At 35.8% G+C, this 16,277-nt stretch overlaps 1 protein-coding gene across 1 annotated transcript in view; it reads right to left on the minus strand.

Annotated features, from left to right (window-relative positions):
* Positions 1–16,277, minus strand: part of ALDH1A1 (aldehyde dehydrogenase 1 family member A1) — a 48,738-nt gene that overhangs the window by 8,422 nt on the left and 24,039 nt on the right. The window contains exons 5-11 of the mRNA XM_010952763.3: positions 15,448–15,509; positions 13,646–13,774; positions 12,236–12,349; positions 9,400–9,502; positions 7,533–7,717; positions 5,941–6,105; positions 224–381 (exon numbers count right to left, since the gene is read on the minus strand). Of these exons, the coding sequence (XP_010951065.1) occupies positions 224–381; positions 5,941–6,105; positions 7,533–7,717; positions 9,400–9,502; positions 12,236–12,349; positions 13,646–13,774; positions 15,448–15,509 (916 nt within the window). The remainder of the gene's footprint in view (positions 1–223; positions 382–5,940; positions 6,106–7,532; positions 7,718–9,399; positions 9,503–12,235; positions 12,350–13,645; positions 13,775–15,447; positions 15,510–16,277) is intronic.

The following is a 16,277-nucleotide window of genomic DNA, read 5'->3' on the forward strand; positions in this document are numbered from 1 at the left end:
TGTGGGCAAGCAGTTTCAGAACACTGGATGTATCTGTATATAAACTCACTTCTGAAGTTTTTCCAATATAGCAGAGGTTTTAGTTTGTTTGATTTTTAAGACAGCAGCTGCTTTTCCAGAAGGTCATATGATTCCAAACAAAAAATCAAAGTCAGGAAAGGTTCAAAGTAGCCTATTGATATGGTTAACATTGAAAAGTTCATATTAAATGAGTCTGACTTACCACACTGTCCCGGCCTGCAGAGCAGTGGAGACCGTGATGGCTCTATCAAGGTCTTTGGTAAAAATTCCTGCAGATAAGCCATAGAAAGTATTGTTTGCTCTCTTGATCACGTCATCTAAAGATTTAAACTTCATGATTTGCTGCACTGGTCCAAAAATCTATACCACAAAAAATGAATGAAATAAATCCAAGTAATAGGTTACAACTAAATATTTTATATGATATTATAGTTTCTTTTTTCACTCCTATAAACTATTCTAAATTGATTAAGATTTTGCTTCTTATCTCAAACCTATGTGAAAGAATCAAAATTGTAGCTGCTGGCATGGTAGGTTAAGACCCACAATTGTCATGTGTTAAAAATTCTCTTTGGAACAAGATGGGATACAAATATATTGGGCAATAATAATTTTCTAGAATTGGAATTAGGCTTCCAAGAACTTACAATTGTGCATGAAATCATTACTTTCAGAATTTCTTTCCCATTTAGGAACATTTTAAATTCTCTGCCTATTTTTTCCTCATCTTTCAAGTCACTACATAAACAACAAACCAGAGAAAGCAATGCTTCTTCTACTGGATAAGTGAGTAGGCAATGATTGATGATAGTTATGCTTTAAATATCAGTGTAACATCAGTTGCATTATCACTTATTCTACTGGACTTGAATCTTTTCATAATCAGTCAAGTTAGGTGAAACAACATAATTTTTGTTCATATTCTACTCCTCAGCCAAAGCTTAGGAAATTCACATATATCAAGCAGAATGATTTGTTACTGCAAGACCTTAAATCCTCAACCACCCTGTACTAACTAAAGCGTGAGTTCATTGACAATGACTATAATCACAGGACCGGAAACAAAAAATCACAGTTTGCTCTTTCCAGCCTAAACCACTCTTTCACTTTTGCTAGACCCTCTTTTAGCACAGCTCAAACTCAGCTTATTCTGTATTCTGTCCCAAGATGGGAGAAAAACAATTTTCTCTTAAAAATTGAGCTCCTATGTTATGGTTTCCATAAAGCATATATTAAAATTAAATAAGAGGGGGGCTCCTCTGAGTGTTACAGAATTTTCTGGGAAGTGTAAATTAAGGGAGGAGAAAATCAGAGAAGGCAGTCTTCTAGTGTTCATCATTGATCTAAATATTGAGGGAAGTGTGGGGCTGCCATTCAATAGAGGTTGAGTACAAATCCTAAGGCTGTAAACCTAATCATGATACTGTAACCTGGGAACCAGGCATATAGCAGCTACTGTATGAAATATATTACTATCTTACATAATTTTATTTGAACACAGCATATGGCTCCAGGTTTCTTTAAAGTAACAAACAAGCTGTTCTACTATGTATGTGTAGGAACACAATAAATGTTTCCTTGGTTAAAGATTTTTTCCTAATCCTTTTTATCTGTTATTAACCATGGTATGCAAGAGCAACAGCTCTAAGAAGACAAATATTTGTCAAGAAATGCAGAGCTATAATTCAGTTGAGGGCTGAATCAATGTAATAAAACTAAGTATGTTTGATTATCCTTATCCATATGCATTAGCTTTTTTGTTTTTTTTTTCTACTTATTTCCTGTTTGCAAATCTGAATCTACACTTTTCTCCTGGTTTGATGACTTTTTTTGTCATGGGTGGGGAGTTGGTTAAAGAAAACAACCCATTCAGATTCTCTATTATATCATTGACTTGAAATACAAGTTTATTGAATGAAAGGATTATGGTTAAGTACATTTGAGTTGTCAGTGCCTTCTTATTGTAGTGTATTATGTAACACCTTCAGAGTCCAAAGCCAATTAATCCATCGCTGTCTTTATTTAAATCCCTCGGTGCCTATGAGGTAGATGACATCCAATTCCTAAATGCAAACTAGACTTTCCTTGTTGAATGTCAGATCTCTGTTCTTGATGTTAATTAGTTTGTGCTCACCAAATATTTAGCTGCAATATATTTGTCTAAGAAAATTACGAAGGTCAACAGCTGAAAAATATAGTGCCAAAAGTTCATGGAGGGTGAGGAGTAATGTGAGGAATGAATGCTATTTTCCAACATATGGATGCCTCTACGTGGAAAAAGACCATGAGGCAGATATGGAACCAACAGGTAGAACATAAGAGAAGGGATTCCTAGGGAGCCAGAGGCACAACTTTCTAATGCTTAGTACTGTCCAGACATGGAAATGCCTGATAGTGAGTTACCTGTTGTTGATGTTGTTTAAAGAGATACTGGCTGACCGCTGGTAGGAGCAAACTGACCACTGGTAAGAGCAAACTGATGGATATAATGGGAGTTGGAAAGGTGAGCTTAAGTGATCACTCTAGCTTTATGATGCTTCTGTAATTCTGTGGCAGTAGCAAGTCACTTAAGCTCTTTGGATTTGTTACCTCAGGTATAAATTTGACTTTTGGCCTGCATTATCCATAATGTTCCTTCTAGCACTAATATTCTATCTATTTTTAACAGAATGGTTCCTAACCTAACTGGTTCCAATCCTAAAACAAGATTCTCCAATGTTAGGTTAAGTGGATTGAATGGAGAATGAAGTTAATACGAGCAACAGTAGGTCAAGTAGAATAAGTGGGGGAATGGTGGTCCTGAGAAGTAGGTTGTGATCCCAAGATGCCTTTAATTAGCCATGTGACCTCTTACCTCTCTGGGCCTTGGGTTTCTTATCTGCTGTTTAGGATGATAACAAGCATATCTCTAAATCATAGTTGACTTTGTGGCTCAAAAAAGAATTAAAGATGTAATAAGGTTGAAAAAAGTTTGACATGTTATATTTACAAGAGTAATGAGTTATGTATGACATGAAGGAGCTAAGAACTACCATGTCATTATTTAGAAACATTCTTGGATCAGAATATTATGCTTGATTTAATTTAGTTTCCAAACATTAAAATGTACCATAGGAAATACAGACCTTATAAATGTTCTGAGATTTTCATTAGAAAAATAATACAACCCTCGCTTTGTGAAAATAAGAAAAGACAGCATTTGATTGCCTTTGGGAAGAAAGGACTAAAGACTTTCTTCTAACATTGGAGATATTCCATGAAAAGAAAAGAATATAATATAACTCTCAAGAGGTTGTTGGGAGAATTAAATGAGAATATTTAATATTTATAGAAAATATTTTTTATTTATTTATATAAATATATTTATATAATGTCATGTATTATATAAATATATATTTATTGATATATAATATGCAATAAACTTTATATAAATGAATACAAATGTTATAAATATAAATCTCTATATAAAATAGAAATAAAATCTTTCTATTTACTACATTCATGTAAATGTGTTTATGTTTTGTATTGCCTACAGGGCATTTGGCACATAATGCACAGTCACTAGATGACTTTTATCACCAATGAAAACAATAAAAACTGCAGACCATATCCCTCAAACCACAGACCAATATCAACTACAGCAAATATTCCTAAAAAATATTAGCAAATAGTGTTCAGCAATACCTACTAAGAATTTTATACCATTACCAAGTAAAGTTCATTTGAGAGATGTAAGTCTGGTTCAGTCCTCAAAAAATACTCAGGTATAAATCCAGTAAAATATGTATAGGACTTGTATACTGAAGATTACAAAATGCTAATGAAAGAAATAAAAGAAGATATAAATAAATGAAGAGACCTATAATGTTCAATAACTGGAAGATGTTAATTCTCCCCAAATTGATGTATACATTTATTGCAACTCCTCTCAAAATTCCAACAAGATTTTTTAATATATAGGGATAAGGTTATTCTAAAATGGAAAAGTAAAGGAATTGGCTTAAGCTAAAACAATTTTGAAAAGAAGAATAAAGAGAGAGGACTCAGTCCTCCCAGTGTCAAGGCTTACTGTACATCTACCGTAATCAAGGAGGTACTGGTAGAGAAATAGACACACAAATCAACTGAACAGAGTAGAGAACCCAGAAGTTGATACACACAACTATGCAAAACTGAAATTTGACAAAGTTGCAAAAGCAATGGAATGGAAGAAAAATTGCCTTTTTGACAAATGATGCTGGAGAAATTGGAGATCTAGAGGCAAGGACAAACAAGCAACCTTGACTTTAAATCTCATACCTTGCCTAAAAATTAACCGAAATGGATCACAGACTTAAACACAATATATAGACTATAAACCTTTTAGAAAAAAAAATTTAAAACTACACGGAAGAAGTCTTTTAGATCTAGGAGTAAACAAAGAGTACTTCAGAGTTGACTCCGAAAATACTATCCATAAAAAGAAAAATGGATAAATTGGACTTCCTCAAAATTAAAAACTTGTTCTGAGAAAGACTTTGATAAGAAGATGAAAAGACAAACAACAATCTGGGAGAAAGTATTTGCAAACCACACACCCAACAAAAGATCAGTATCTAGAATGTATAAGGAACTCTCAAAACTCAACTCTAAAAAGCAAACGATCCAATTAGAACATGGGCAAAAGAAATCGAGACATTTCATCAAGGAAGATATCAGATGGCAAATAAGCCTATATAAAGAAGTCTAACATCATTAGCCATTAAGGAAATGCAAATTTAAAACTCAGTGAGCTATTTTACCTATCAGAATGGGTCAAAAAATAAATAGTCACATCAAATGTTAGCAAGGATGCAAAGAAACTGAGATCATTCATACATTGCTAATGAGAATGTCAACTTGCTCAGCCACTCTGGAAAACAGTTGGGTACTTTCTTAAAAAGTTGCATCTACCATATGACCTAGCAATTGTACTACTCCTGGGCATTTATCCTAGAGAAATGAAGACTTAAGTTGACACAGAAACCTGTATACTGATGTTTATAACAGTGTTATTCAAAGTAGCCTCAAAATGGAAACAAATCAAAGTTCGTAAGTGGGTAAATGGTGAAACAAACTGTAGTGCATCCAGTAGAATACTATTCAGCAATTAAGCAGGAACAAACTATCCTTACATGCAACAACCTAGATGAATCTACAGAGGACTATGCTGAGTGAATAATAGCCAGTCCCCAAGATTGCATGACGTTTGAATCCACTTATATAACATTCTTGAAATCACAAAATTATAGAAATAAAGAACAGATTGGTGGTTAAGTATAAGCCAGGGTTGGGGATGGGGTGGCATAGGAGGGACATGGATTTGACTGTTAAAGGGAAATATGAGAGATTCATGTGGTGATGAAATGTTCTGTGTCTTGACTGTATCAATGTTGACATACTTGCTATGATATCATACTATAGTTTTGTAAGATGTTACCATTGAAGAAAACTGGGTAAAGAGTGCATGGAATCTTTCTGTATTACTTCTCAAAACAGCAATTGAATCTACAATTATCTCAAAAATAAGAGTTTAACTTAAAAAAACTGTATATCACTTTATTCTTTCCTAATTATTTTCAAGTATATTATTTCCAAAGGAGAAAAAGCCACAATGAACGTGGACTTTAATTTTCCCTTAATTTAAATCTGTGAAGGAAGCACCTAGAAAGTGTTAAACATCCTGATCTGTGTTGGGCTGGAAATTCTTGGTCTGCCCAATGGATTCCTTAGTATTTTTAGTCTTAATCAAAAATAACTTAATCTTTTATCAGTATTAGAAGAGTAACATTTACTGTGAAAAGTGTTCAAAGAGCTGAGAATGTTAAAGGAATACTTTGTGTACATTCATGCAGACAAAATATGGCAACAGAGGGAACAGAACAGAATGAAACCACTTACCTCCTCTTTGGCAATGCGCATCTCATCAGTGACGTTAGAGAAAACTGTGGGCTGGATAAAGTAGCCTTTATTCCCCCACGGGCCTCCACCACACTCCAGTTTGGCTCCTTCTTTCTTCCCACTTTCAATGAGATCGATAATTTTTTCATGTTGTTCCTTATCAATCTAATTGAAAAATACCACATGAAAAGGAAAGAAATTAGCAACTTGTAAAGATAATACATTATTAATAAGGGTTTCAAAATGCTAGGATATTGTTATTAAGTCAAAATTTCAACCAAAACATCTGACAGAGGCTCAGACTCATTCACCGGGTATATTTTATTCTCATGACTCTTCTGGAAAGAAACCTTGGAGATAAATATTTGTGGTTAGTGTTTGTTTTACAGTCACGCAAGAACAGCATATTGGCACTGCAACACCTTTCACACAGCTGTCACTTACTTACACTGAAATGCTTGTTGATCAGCAACCATACTTACCTAGAAACTGTAGAAGAAAAAGGGGACTCATACTGGGTTTAATTAGACATGGCAGTTGGGAAGCAGATGCTTTGGTACTTTAGGAAGATTCCTAGACCTCTGGTTCTCCTCGTTCCTGACCATCCCCTGTGGCCAGGTCCATGCTCCACGCTGACCACAGTCTGGTTACCCCACCCAGTTCAGGTCCCCCTGGGGCAGACAGTGGGTCTGGTTCCAATTTCTGACCCGTCCTGATTGTTGCCATCCTGCTTCCTTAAATGGGCCACATCTAAATTTATTACAAGAATTACAGAACTTAAGTGGTTTGTGAAACAATATTTTTATAAGGAAAGAAATGACTCCAGAGTCCTAGCTGGGAGTGTCAGGAGCACGTACCTCCCCACCGTGCACTGTAATTGTGGCTAACTATTGCCCCAATTCCTGTTTGGGGAGGTTAAAGGATTGGTGATTCTTGGACTCCACACAGCAGACAGAGAACTGTATAGGGAAGAGGCAAAGGTGACCTTTGGGTAGGAAAGAAACTCTTATTGCAGCGGTCCTAAGTAGGCAGGAGAAAATGGGAACCCTAGGGAATACTAGGCTTTAACAACTAAAATGAGAAGTTCGCCACAAAGTTAGGGCTTTTTAGGACATTCATGCTACCTTTAGAAGATCAGAGTGACTACAGACTTTGGAGAGAATTTAGTGTCCTGCCAGCTGCCTATATCTGAGGGGTGGAAGTGAGACAAAGGGTTGATTCTGAGGAAGAAATAAATGATAGGACTATGTAAGAATTTCCAAGTGAATGGGCTATATACAGGAATCCAGAGGCGTACAGAGTGAGGAAAACAAATGTACAGCATTCATTATTTTTCCTCATATCTTTAATTTCCAGTATATCTCTCAAACTGTTCCTAGATGTGAAAACCGGGCAACAGAAAAGGAAGAGGCTTTCTTTACCACTGAAAGTTTAAGTCATTGGTTTTTTTAATCACCAACTGATAAAATATTGTCACCTAAGAAGATACATGGATAGAAAGTAGTTGTATTCAATAAAAACCAGGCCTAAAGAGGATTTTTTTTCTTTATTCTTGTGTCCTGTGAATGCTGTTCCATCTATTTTATACTCACCTGAGGGCCTTGACTGACTCCTGGGGTCAGAGGATTTCCAAGAACATACTTTTTAGCCCTCTCAACACTCCTTCGAACAAACTCATCATAAATGGATTCCTCCACAAAGAGCCGGGATGCAGCTATGCAACACTGGCCCTGGTGGTAGAATAAGCCTTGGTGTGCAAATTCAACGGCACTGTCCACTGCAAAGAAGATGTTCATGATAAAGAAGAGATACTTTCTGAAGATTATATATTTTTATAGATATTTCTCAGAAGCAACTTGGTGATATACAAAAATCATGAGTTCTGCAGTCAGACACAGACTCAATATAGTCTGCCTCTTATCAGCCAGTGACAAATTAGCCTTTCTGATCCTTTACTTGCTACAGAAATGATAGCAAAAATAGTAGAATCTGAAACAATAGTGGTTATTATACCAACTTTAATATGGGCAATACCAAGAATGTAGGAAGAGACAAAGATAAGGAAGGCAACAAGTGTAGGAATGGCTTTAGCAGGCAGAGACAGCTCATTGAACACTGAGTAAAGCCTTATAAATATAAAAAAAAAATCAAATCTCACTATAAATGAGTTTTATAAATATCTCCATTCGTAATTCCTTAGATGACTGTGGATATTTTTTCAGGCCTCGAGTTTTAACTAAATGATAAAATATAAAATATCCATTAGATTAGATAGGAATTTCAAAACATTCTTAGATACGCTGATCAACAGAAAAAGTGATATTTCTGGAGAAAAAACAAAAAACATACAACTAAAATTCAGAATTTCTCACCCACCTTACAAACCTATTATAGGAAAAACATTTTCCAGATGTACCTAAAATGTGCTATATTATTTCATATATGCCTATAAACTCTTACCTGTTTATTTGAGATGGCAGAATGGGTCTTAAAATGAAGAGTTTGCTTCAATAGTAGATCCTAAACAACTAAAGAAAGTATTCTTTGCATTTTATTTTCCTAAGTGCACAAGATTTCATTTAACATTATAGCAATTAGTTATTGTTTCTTTATTTTGTGAATTTATCACATGTGCTTAAGTTGTAGTGGAAGCAGTTTACAGAAAGGTTTGGTACCATCAAAAGTCTTGTCATGTTTGAAGAATGTATAATAAGGGAGTATGCTCTTAAAAACTTCAGCTAAGATCATAATACTAACAGGCCAATTCCATAAGCCATTTGTGTTTATTGCCTCATACCAATAATGCAGCTGTTAGGGACAAAGTTAGATGCATGTTTGACCTTCTTTTTCTGCTAAATGACTCACATTTAAGAAAAAATGATTGTGGGATTCTACTTGGTAATATTATCAGAATGATCCTAGGGTATTATATAGTGGAGTTACACCATAATTAGAGATTTATTATATATAAATTCAACTACACCTGCTAGAAAATAAAGGGAGAAATTACTCAAATAGTAGGTGTCATTTTCTCCAGCCATTTCATTCAATGAATGTGTGACACAGAGAGAAGGGAGATGACAAATGGGCAACTTGCTGTCTCTCCAGTTGGTCTCAGTCCAGCATGTCTGAGGGTACCTCACCATGCTTAAGGTGATGTTAATATTTAAAGGTAAAGATTTTTTAAGAGTACATTATGGCCCCTAAAGGCAAAACAGTTAGCTTCTCTAGAGTTCAGTTGAGAAAATAACAGTCTGTTCCAAGCCAGGAAGAAATCATGTCTGTGTTAGACTTCTCTAGGTGTTGTAACTTTAGGACAATTTAAGATTTTTAAGAGTAATTTTGGACTCTAATTAATGCCTTACACTTTGACATTAGAAGCAAACCCTTCACTGTATGGTGTTACAAGACACCAAAAAGAATGAAGGGAGAGAAGTGAGCAGAACGGCTTTTACTCACGGTCGGCATCAGCAAACACAATGCAAGGACTCTTCCCACCGAGTTCCAGGGTCACCCTCTTCAGGTTGCTTTTGCCGGCAGCTTCTTTGATCAGTTTGCCAACCTGAAGTGGAGCATTACAGAGGAGGAAGCTTAATCCGCTCTCATGAAGTCAGATTTATTTAGCATTTTTAATTTTTATGATGTTTGTGCCATAGTTACATTTCATTAGGGAAAAACACTAAATGACATTTTTCCAGATTTGGCACCTTCATATATCAAAGGCTCCTCCACTCAAGCATAAACATATAATGAATCAGGAAAACACTCATGAGAACAGATATACTGAACATGATAGCTGATCTTGATGCACATGGCTAGACAGGAGGTTATTTTTCATTTTAATCAGAATTTCATCTTTCTTCTGATCAATCTGACATTGTGTTCCAACCATAGCTTATCTATTTTGACTTTTCATCCCCTGTATTGAAATCCAGAAAACTATTTAGACAAAGTGGCATATTCACTGCCCTGCACGCAACGCTCCCCTCACCCCCATCCCACCTCTCCCTGCTTTTCATTATATGCCCACCCTGACCTGGGCTGCCTCCAATCCTACCCTTCCTTGGGGTGCAGCTCATATCTTAGCTCCTCTCTGAAGCGCTCTCTGATGAGTCAAGGCTGATAATAACCCTTTCTTCCTGTGACCTTCAGTAAGAGCCCTCACGAGGACTCTTTCAGAGTCTCCCTTAGATTGTATGCATCATCAATTTCCCAAACAGATGTCACCTCCCTGGTAGCAGTGGCAATGACTGCACACCTTTTCTCAGAACTATCTATCGCTGTGGGCTCACTTAACTGTTTATTGATGGATAGCCCTTCTCTCTCCGTATCTCTCTCCCTTTTTCTCCAGCTCTCCTCCACACCTTTGGACAGTGAAGTTAGGAAAAAGAAATTGGATCTATGCTCTGTGCTGCGACTTCAGTTAGCTGGAATCCTAGTGTTCTGGTTTCTTCTTGAATGCTAGTTGCCTCTCTTCAGAGAAAGAAATTGTTTTCAGTTTTTTTCTTTGTGGATCACATCCCATGAAGATTATTTTCTACAGTTTATATATTTTTCATATCTAAAACCTGGCTTGCTTTATAACTATTTCTTCTTTATTATTTTTACCGAAGTCTTAATACACTAAAATGACCTTTGCAAGATGATTTCTTTTATCTTGCTTCTTTTATTCTGTGGATTTCTTTTCCTACTCAACACATCCAATTTTAATAGAAAGTTTCTATCCTGACTGAATAAAAGATAAGTAGATGCTTGCTGAGTGTGTGGTTGCATTTTATGTTATTACAGCACTGACTGCTACTGTGCATTAGAGTAGAGCATTAACTAATCTGCTAAAGTTTTTATCTTATCTAAAAATTTCATGCACTAAATCAAATCTTTAAATGTAGATTAGTAACAATGAACTAAAAGTAGACTAGCAGTTTGGAAACCCAGTCTGAAATTTCTTTTGCACCCCATTTTCCTTCCACAACATATTTCTTATGACCACTTTCAAAAATTGAATTTTCATATAAAGTGATTAAGAATTTTCCATTTTCTAGATAATCTCTGCCTTTCTCCCTTTGAATTCTCCAAATTCTGCGTCTTTTATTTAAAAAAAATTTTTTAGGTTAGGAAAGGACTGCTGAAGAAACTTTATTAAAATAGATAATTTTTGTCTTGGGGAAGGGAGTAAGATCAGAGGCAGTTTTCTAAAAGCTACAAATGTCAAAAGAACTAGCGTGAAGAATGGTTGGAAGCATGAGTAAGAAAGAAAGGCTACAATTTTGCTCTGTGTAAGTTCAGGTGGCAAATAAAAGATTTGCTTGAGTTTTCCCAAAGGTCTAGCTAAAGCCAAAAAAGGGAAACATCAGTTTTTGCCTCATGATTTTGTTCCTCAGTTGGAAAAAAAGTAAAAGTTTACCATTTTTCTCAAAGAGGTCCACAGTGATTAAGAACTATTAAGACTACAGGAAACAGTGTGTTCCATGATACTATGGTGTTGCCATAAGGGCAGAAGTAGCAAATGTTCATGAACATCAGATCCATTGTTTTGCCTCTTTCATGGCATTTGGCAAGTTCACTACTAGTTTATTCGGCTTTATTCTGTACAACTAATAAGGTAGATACTGGTACGGAATAAGCTAACGAGCAGTAAAACATTCAGCACCCTACAGAGTACAGAGTACTGCCGAGTACTCACAAAGTGGCATGATTATTGTGTGCTCGATCTCTCCTCCCTTCGTCTCCCCCCATCCCTCATGCCTCTCCTTGAAGTGCCATGCCTGGGGTCCTGTTCTTTAACCTTCTGGATCGCCAAGCTGGAGCCAGTGAGGCAGGAAAGTTAGGCTGGATCAGGGAGGCTAAGCGGCTGGCTCCCTTTCAGAATGTTCAGGGAAGACAGAGCCCCAAAAAAGGAGCTAAGGGTGAGGCTCTGCTATTTGGTTTTCCTAATCTACAGGATAAAATTACACTCATTCATACAACTCACTGTGGCCTAATTTATATTTTCTATCCTAAACCTTACTAATCATATGGCGAGGTCTAATCAGCTGTATTTCTTGTCAGGGAAAGTAATAACACACTGAAAACCGTTTACTCCCGATCCTTCTGAGTTTGTAATAGGTATTTCGTTTCATCTCAATGACATGTGCTTATGTTCTGTAAACGCGTGTGAAGGCTAGAATAAGGAACGAATTATTAAAAGAACTTTTGTTTTAAGGAAATGTCAGCTTAAAAGCAGTAACATAAAACATGCTTCCGACAGCTGGAGGTGCAGACGCTCTTAACCACCGGCCTGAGTAAATGACGTTACCTCTGTAGATCCTGTGAAGGCCACTTTGTCTACATCCATGTGAGAAGAAATGGCTGCCCCTGCAGTGGGTCCGTAGCCTGGGACAATATTCACGACTCCAGGAGGAAACCCTGCCTAAGAGAGAATACGTGCAATAGTTATGACATTTAATTCTATGGGAAAAAAGAGGGGAGTGTGAGATGAAAGCTGCCTCTTTATGCTCATCTTTTGAGTTTCTCTACAAAGAAGGAGTCACGTCAGTAGTGTTATCATTTACTGTTCCTCTTATTTCGCTTCGCCCACTTAAATTAACCTCAAGGCTTGCACTGTTGGGGGATCCTTTCTCCTCATGCTAAGTCCATGTTTGAGTCTTAGGGATCGTTGCTCCCATGATGACTCAAAAAGACAGTATGTAAAAGTGTTTGGTAAATTACTCACATAGAAGGAAGACAATGCATTTATTATACATTCAGCAAAAATAAAAAGCTAAAGGAGTCTTACGTTTTTTGTTTCTACCTGTTGTTTGATTGTTCACGGCATATCAACTTGGTTGCTAATCCTTATTACCATTAATTAATTTTTAAAAGTTTTGTAAGGATGGTCACTCCATTCATGATTAAGGTTCAAAGATTGATTTCAATCCCAATTTTAAAAAATTATCAAGCATAAAGCAGTTTGGCAACTGAAATTACACATTAAAATTTCATGTTATTTGTATCAGTGTCTCATTTTGACATCTCCTTTGCCTATTTTTAATTTGAAGTGAAGAATATTTGTAAAATATTGGTTCAAATTTCCTGATTTTTAAATTTCTAGGGACTAAAATTTATTTTTTAAATTTTTGTAAGGTATGAAAGACAAAGGACAATAAATTGTTCTCAAGAAAAATATATTAAAACAATCTGGACAGTTGATGAAAAAAAAAACTTGCCAGTTATTGAGGAAGAAGGTAAATGCAGAGGAAACCATAATAGAAAAGAGAACATAAGCATATTCCCTCATGGCTGAATGTATTTAGAAATGAGGTAGCTAATGCCACAAGCAAGTGTATTAGCTCAGAGGGCTCCACCCTTCAGATAGACTAGTTTGAACAAATTTGCAGAATTTCCAGGTCATTAGTTATAAGCCAACTTACATTTCAACATTTGAAAAAAAATTGTATCAGTTTCAACATGAAATTGCATTTATGAGAGTTGGGTAAAAGTAATATAAAAAAAAGTGACTGACATGAAGCTTTTGAATCTAGATTCCTGTCTCCGTTTGGGCAGAGGCTCATTTGGGTTCACTGCCAGAAATCCCAGCCGGCAGGCAGCCTTACTAAATGTGTCCCCACTGGACAGGAGCCACTGGCAGATAATGTAGTTTACAGTAGCACCAGATGTAAATTAGGACTCCTGAGTTCTTGTGCATACTTTGATTTAGGAAACTTACCTCTTTTATTAAAGATGCCACGTGAAGGGCAGTGAGAGGGGTTTGCTCTGCCGGTTTGACCACTACTGTGTTTCCACAGCTAAGGGCAGGTGCTATCTTCCAAAGGAGCATGACCAACGGGAAATTCCACTAGAAAGCAATGTATAACAGTAGATTCTTTGTATTGCTGAAAGCCACATTTGTTACTCCAACCTCTATGTTATATACACCCTGTACATGTTAAATAAGAATTGTAGTAGTTTTTGTTTCGTCATCTCATATATTCTAATTAAGTTCATCTCTAAAAGCAACTCATAAATGCTAAAAAAAAAAGTCCACATAAACTAGATACATGAGGATAGCAAATGAAAGTTATAAAATTTTATCAAGTGCAGTTATTTTGAGTTCTTTTTCTACCAGGAAAAAAATCACCATATGGTTTAGAAATCAAGCCTTACTACTAAACATATTGTAAGTTACCTATAAGTGTTTAAAAAGTGTAATTATTCCTCCCTCCCTGTAGATCTTTAATTATTAGCTATTTACCCAATAATAATATTTAGTAGTATTTATTTCCAAGACCAGTATCTTGCTAAGGACACAGGGGTCTAGGGTCTGGAGGCTGACAACTTGGTTCAAATCTCAGCGCAGTCACTGAGCAGCCATGTGAACTTAGACAAGTTATACATGTTTTGTGCATGATTTCATCATCTGCAAGTGCTGCGAATAGTCCTCTCTACTTCAGAAGGTTGTCCTGAGGACTCATAGAGAAAGTGGGCCAAACACTTAACACAGTAACTGGCTCATCACAAGAGTGCATGAAATATTAGCAATTGTTAGTATTCAAGATTGTGTCATTTTTTATGGATTTCACTGAGATTTCTGAACTAATGAGCAGTTTAATTCAAAATTTGATATGTATACATCTCAATCTCATTGAAGCAAAATTTAAGTCATTGCCACTTCCTCATCTAAGAACTTCAGGACATTTTACCATCTTCTTGCGTGGCCTTTTTGAATGTGTCAGTTAAAGTGAAATCATTGATAGTCTCCTACTTGTTGTACTTAAAAGGAAATCTTCATGATTTTGCTTAAAATTGCTATATATTCAATACCTTGTAATAACCTATAATGAAAAGAATATGAAAAGGAATGTATATATGTATAAATGAATAACTATGCTGTACACCAGAAATTAACATGTTGTAAATTGATTATATTTCAATTTTAAAAAATGCTACTTCATCTAAGAGGAATTTGGAGTATCAAAGCCTCTTATCTAAAGGTAGGATATATTCCATACCATGCTCCAAATGCCTCTGGCACAATTTCTTCCACTGAATTAAGAAATTTCAATCAGGATTAGAGCACTCTGGTTGCTGCTGTTCTCGCTGATGAGAGATCCCAATAAGGAGATGGAAGGAGTTAGGGAGAGGTGGGCCACACTACGCTTCACTGACATGGTCAGTGTCTTGTTGCAGCAGATGTGCCAGCAATGACCATTCTGCCATGTACCTGTAAAGCATGGGTCTTAAACAGAGTATATAATACAGCTTTTTAAAAACAAACCGTAGAGTAACAGATTAAGATACGGTGATGCTGCAATACTGAAACACACATGAAAGAATATAGATAGGTTTCTGGACTACCTGGTTCATATCCAAGGGGCTCAGTCATAGGGAGTTCAACAATTACTATATTTGCTCCACATTTAGCAAATATCTAAGCATTCATTTGTGCCTAAGAGAGCTTCATTACTAAATGAAATAGAATTAGATCTCATTTTTTTTTAAGACTGAAAATTATATAGGAGAGCAACTCACAGGAATGATTTGGCCACACACACCAATGGGCTCACTTCTTGTATAAGTAAAAATGTTTCCATCTGGAAAATAAAACCCACAATCACTTATATACAAAAGTGCTAGACAGTCACAGAGTAGTGGTTTGGGGCTGAAGGGGGAGAAAAGTATAGACAATAATTAAAGAAAAACCAACAACATATCTCCAATTATTTACAAAATAAAAAACTGAGCCCTCAAATAGTCATTTGAAATGAAGAACATAAAACTAAGGTTAAAGCAAAGATGCAAAATTGGAAAAGATCTGAAAAATATTCTTTCTATCTCTGATCCTATAGGAGGGCTATTTTCTAAATCAAAGTTATTTTCAAAATTTCCTTTCTTTCATGAGAAAGGAAATAAAAGATACATGGCTAAGAAAGAAATTGTTAGGGTTCTGTTTCTGACAGCTCTAAATTCTACCAGTAATTGTAAAATTATTTTAAGTACATATTATGATTTTTTAAAAATAGTAAAATTTAAAAATAGTAGAATTAAAAAAAATCTCCCTACGAGTGATAAGCCTTTCCTACTGGCTTGTTCTAAAAGGCTATTTTTTTCCCCCAACCAAACAATATAGACAAACTCTCTTAATCTATGGGGGAAAGAAAGCCAGAAGTAAAAGATACTTCTCTTCAATCTGCATTTGATTGATTCATACACCTGAAAGTTTGACGTGGTCATCCTGGGGTTGTGCTTTCTGTTTTGTTCTGTTCTAGTTCCCATGAAAGCTTCCTGGCTGTCATAGCAGGAAGGCTGCTTAAGATCTATTTGTACTTAAAATGGCTTCTCTCATTTTGTCAAAGGGTAAA

Source organism: Camelus bactrianus, chromosome 4, assembly GCF_048773025.1.
Source record: "Camelus bactrianus isolate YW-2024 breed Bactrian camel chromosome 4, ASM4877302v1, whole genome shotgun sequence".
In the NCBI taxonomy this organism is placed as follows: Eukaryota; Metazoa; Chordata; class Mammalia; order Artiodactyla; family Camelidae; genus Camelus; species Camelus bactrianus.